A 4675-nucleotide genomic window follows, 5' to 3' on the forward strand; every position below is an offset into this window, starting at 1 on the left:
TGTCTGTAGGCACCTTCTGTTCTGTGCTTCTATAAAATGTGGCATCCCTTATACAAACTATTGGCCTGTCCACGACATTGTCCAACCTTTAGCCTCTTAGTAAGCATGTTTTTTCAGAGCCAATAGAACGTCAGGACTGCGAAGGAGGGACTGCCAGGTACCCGGTTATCTCGTTCACATGCTCAACCCAAACCTCCCATACCTCTTGTTCACTTCACGATGTACAAATTGACAGCAACAGCAATCTTCAAATCACGAGTTCACTTTGTTGAGAGACAGTACACATCACATGACTTAAAGCAATCAAGGCTCACTTATGTCAGAAATAAAAATATCGTAAAAAAAATATCAACCCCAAAATATAAAGTCAGTATGGTTATGAACCGGGCATACACATTTCAGGGTGGCACATTTTCATTAACAGTTTATGCAAAAATAATTCAGCTTTGGATCACAGCAGTGAGGAAAACACAGCCAGAAACAACGTTTGTATTGAGCTGATTCGTGGTTACCTCACATAAACTCATCTGCTCTTATGCTCTCTAGCCGGATTTAGACAATGGACCCCAAAGCCCCTTCCCCCTAAGAGTCAGGCTGCATGGCTGTGCGGCTCAGGTAGAAACAGGAATGAATCTGATGGACCTGGAAGATTTAGGGGAGTCCTTCCATGTCCCTGTGCTGTTTGTCGGACTCCGGTTGTTAGAGTAAGAAGTCTGTCTTCTGCTCGTGTTGTCCAAGTCATCCTTGGTGAATTTCCGCACCATGCGCTGGCAGCATGGGAAGCTTTGGACACAGTCTTGTAGGAGGTGGCCACTAAAGAACATGTATATCCAGGGGTTGCAGCAGCTGTTCAGGGAGGCCAGTAACGCAGTGATGGTGATGGAGGGGTTTTCTGAATCTGTGTGAACATCGTGGGAGAGATTGTTTAAACAGTCAGAGCAAGACCCTGCCTACTGCACTGCATCGATCTCCTTTCCTCCTGACTCATGAGTTAAAAAGTTGCATGGTAGCTTAAAAAATAAACATTTTTTTCGTTAGGGAAACAGTTGGTGTTTCAGGAATAGGAATGCTTTTTGGAAATTGGCTGTAAAAATAATCTAAAAAAAATTAGTGCAAATAGTTCAAACCAACCACTGTTAGAGCAGCTCGGTATAATGGATAGGAATTCCAAGAAGGTGAAGTTATTGACTAATTTATTTAAAAACTGTATACTGTACATAGAAGCCTTTGTAGACAGACATGGTCTTCACAGGATGGAAATCTGAAGTGTTTATAACCATGGATACAAAATTGTGTTCATCCTAATAACGTGGGCACAGTGTGCAATAAGAGCTGCCTTTAGAAGATGTGAATGAAACTCTCTGGAAGAGAGACGTGGAAAGAGATCTTCAAGAATGCTAGCTCTGGTCATTTAGCAGTTTGTTTGCGAGCCATTAGGCATTTGGCTTGATTTTAAAAGACCATCTTTGATTGCAGTTCAAACGAATTATGAGAAAAACATCTGGGTTCTATGGGACCCTATTCCAAATAAGGAAAATAATAAAAGCAAAACAACATAATTAAAACGGACAGCAACAAAACCCCAAGTAGCTGAATTAGAGATTCAAACAGGGTTTTGAAATATTCTGTGAGTTACCCCTGGCTAGCTACACAGGTACTACAACTTTTCAGAGCAGAATTATTGCACCAATAATAAAAAAAAAAACAACAAATAGGAAGAATCACCAAACACCAATTTCTCCTGATTACCATATGGACTTGGACCATTTCGCTTTCGACATGGCAAAATGAATTGTAGACCAGTGGTTCTCAACCTGTGGGTCGTGACCCATTTGGGGGTTGAACAACCCCTTCACAGGGGCCACCTAAGATCATCCCGCATTTCAGATTTTTACATGACAGATCATAACAGTAGCAAAATTACAGTTATGAAGTAGCAACAGAAATGATCGTATGGTTGGGGGTCAGCCCAACAAGAGGAACTGTTTGAGGTCATGGCATTGGGATGGTTGAGAACCATGGCTGTGGATCAGTCAGTGCTGTGTTAACCAAGCATGGCAATTAAAATTAATAGACATCCTCAACATGTGCAGCACACATAAACATTTCGGTAATTATGTCCAAATTTCAATAAGTGATAGAATCTTAAAATTTGATTGGCATACCTAGAGGCTTCTCCGAGGGGAAAGGTAAATAAAAAGGACTTTGCTTTATTCCTCATTATTGGCAATATAACCTACAAAAGTATTTAGTTAAATGAAATCTACAAACACTAAAAATTAATATTCATAAAATACATCATATATATTCCATGCCTCAGTCCTAAGATTGCAAAAAGATACGGCTTCTCCAGATATTTCTGTCCTGACTGGAGTTTTCCTCAGGAACACTTTTGTGACTCACTGGATTTGGAAAACAGATTTTTTTTCTTATTAAAAGAAGCTATATTACAAGACATAAAGCTAAATAGCTCCTGGGAAGTGAGTTTTTCTATTTTGTGAAGGAAATAAAATGAAGCCAGTCTGTGGGGGTGGGGAACTTGCACAGTAAACTCCAGAGCGATTTGTATGGTGTGAATAGTTCCTTGTCAAATTTCATCCTGAAAGACTAATGAATGAGTCCAACAAATTTAGATGATCAACACTTTGGAGTGCCGGAAGCACAGTTTATGGTAGAAAATGAAGCTACTCTAATAAGGAAGGATGCACAAACTAAATGCCAATCTAGACTTCCTGAGTTCTTTCCCAGCCTTTTCCAGAAAAGTGTGTCCATCTCTATCCTTAACTTTGGAAGAATTTCATCCAAAGTTTTGTATTAACTATGATAGTTTCCTAAATCCAAGAGAAATCCATCCTGACACTAAGAATATACCCTGAGCCTCAATGGGCTTGAAAGCAGGACAGTCAAGAAGTCTAAGTCATTTGGCAGAATATCATTATTGTTTTGCAGCTAGTGGGTGAGTCTAGGATGCTGACTCCTGGCCCCTATTGTGTCTGGGGTGGAGGTTTCAGGAATTTGCATTTTTGCTCCCCCAGCCTGTGATGAAGACCTGGGAGACATCCATTCTTATGCATGTAGAAGCTTAACAATGAGCAGGTACTATGAAATCTCTCTCTCTCTCTCTCTCTCTCTCTCTCTCTCACACACACACACACACACACACACACACACACACACAGAACCTCGTGTTCTCACTACCTACCGGTCCAGATGAAATTGGCATCCCAGACTGACCACATCTGGACGATGAAGAAAGGAGCCCAGCAGAGGATGTAGGCGGTCACGATCACGAAGGTCATCTTCACCGTGCGGATCTTCGCGCGGGAAATAGTCTTCACGCTGCTGACACAAGGCGTGACCAGAAGCCCCTTGTGGAAGGGAGCCACGTCTTGCCCGGAGCCCTTGCTCTGCCGCGAAGCCGTCTTCCCACGGACGTTGCGCCAGATGTGGTAGCAGATGAAGCCATAGCAGGTACCCAAGATGACCACAGGTACCACGAAGACACCGCTGGTCATCCAGGTCACGTAGGCACGAGTACCCCAGGGCTGGATAAAGGTAGCCCAGCAGTCTTGGGTTTTGGTGCCGTTGTTCACCTCGATTTCGATCATGGAGAAGATGAAGTACTGCGGCGTACTCAGTAGGAAACTCAGCACCCAAGAGGCGGCGATCATGAGGCGTGAGCGGCGCGCGGGCTGCTGCAGGGTCTTGAGCGGGTGGCACACCGCGATGTAGCGGTCGGCAGTCATGACCACCAGCATGTAGGCGGACGCGAACATGGCGAACACCTGCAGGTGCTTCACCACACGGCACAGCCAGTCCGGCCCACGGAAGCGGTAGGTGATGTCCCAGCACAGCTGCGGCAACACCTGGAAGAAGGCGACCGCCAAGTCGGCTAGACTGAGATGTCGGATGAAGAGGTGCATGCGGGACGTCTTGCGTGGCGTGCGATGCAAAGCCAGCAGCACACTGCTATTGCCCAGCACGGCCACCACGAAAATCACCGCCAACACGGCGATCTCCAGTTTGGCCAGCTCTTCGTTGCGTACATCCCCGGAGGGGTCGCTACCTTTCTGGTGCCCCGCTGCTTCCCGGCTGCTGTTGGCATCCTCAGCGCTCAGAGGCCACCACGGGCTGGAGTTGCGGGCAGCCCGATCATAGGAACCTGTCGGGAAACTCATGCTGTGGGGGCAGCGCCCGGGACACCCGGTCCCGTGTGGGCTGCTTCCTTCCCGCCTCTGAGAAACCCTGTCCTAAACTCCTCTGCGCGTTGTCCTTCCTCCTTTTGGTCTCTCCGCTGCTCAATCCCAGGAGCGCCGGGCAAGCGGTTTGGGATCGGATGTGTGCGTGGTCCCGCTCGTGCTAGTTCCGAGAGCTTCCTACACTCCGCGCTCCCGATACACTCTTTGGCTGTCTCAGGACGCGATCCCTCACGTCCTACTGGCTGGAGACTGTCCCCACACCCCTAACCCCCACCCCTCCGAGTCGATTGTGATTTGTCCTCTTCTCTCGCTGCAGGGGTGGAGCTCAGACTCCGGGATTCCTCTGCAGAGCCAGGCGCTTTCCCGCTTTGTCCCAAACTTCTCTGGGATCCTCAGGGTTTGCTCCAGCCTCCTTTACAAGTCAATTTAAAGCCACGCAGGACATCAACAAGTGCAAATGTGTCCTCAGAGATCTG

The 4675-nt window shown here is 46.7% G+C and overlaps 1 protein-coding gene across 1 annotated transcript; it reads right to left on the bottom strand.

Moving 5' to 3' along the window:
* Positions 1-246: 246 nt before the first annotated feature.
* Positions 247-4399, bottom strand: Avpr1a (arginine vasopressin receptor 1A). The gene is made up of 2 exons (XM_038314845.1): positions 3203-4399; positions 247-898 (listed from the first exon to the last, which is right to left on the bottom strand). The coding sequence occupies exons 1-2, from the start codon at positions 4176-4178 to the stop codon at positions 612-614; spliced, it is 1263 nt and encodes a 420-aa protein (XP_038170773.1). The 5' UTR covers positions 4179-4399; the 3' UTR covers positions 247-611.
* Between the last annotated feature and the right edge of the window lie 276 nt (positions 4400-4675).

The sequence above is a fragment of the Arvicola amphibius genome, chromosome 17, assembly GCF_903992535.2.
Source record: "Arvicola amphibius chromosome 17, mArvAmp1.2, whole genome shotgun sequence".
NCBI classification, from domain to species: domain Eukaryota; kingdom Metazoa; phylum Chordata; class Mammalia; order Rodentia; family Cricetidae; genus Arvicola; species Arvicola amphibius.

Excerpts from the sequence above, each read along its gene's own strand:
- Avpr1a (XM_038314845.1), bottom strand. The coding sequence starts at position 4,178 with ATGAGTTTCCCGACAGGTTCCTATGATCGGGCTGCCCGCAACTCCAGC. Across the intron at positions 899-3,202 it reads TGCCAATTTCATCTGGACCG|ATTCAGAAAACCCCTCCATC; the intron begins GTAGGTAGTGAG and ends ATGTTCACACAG.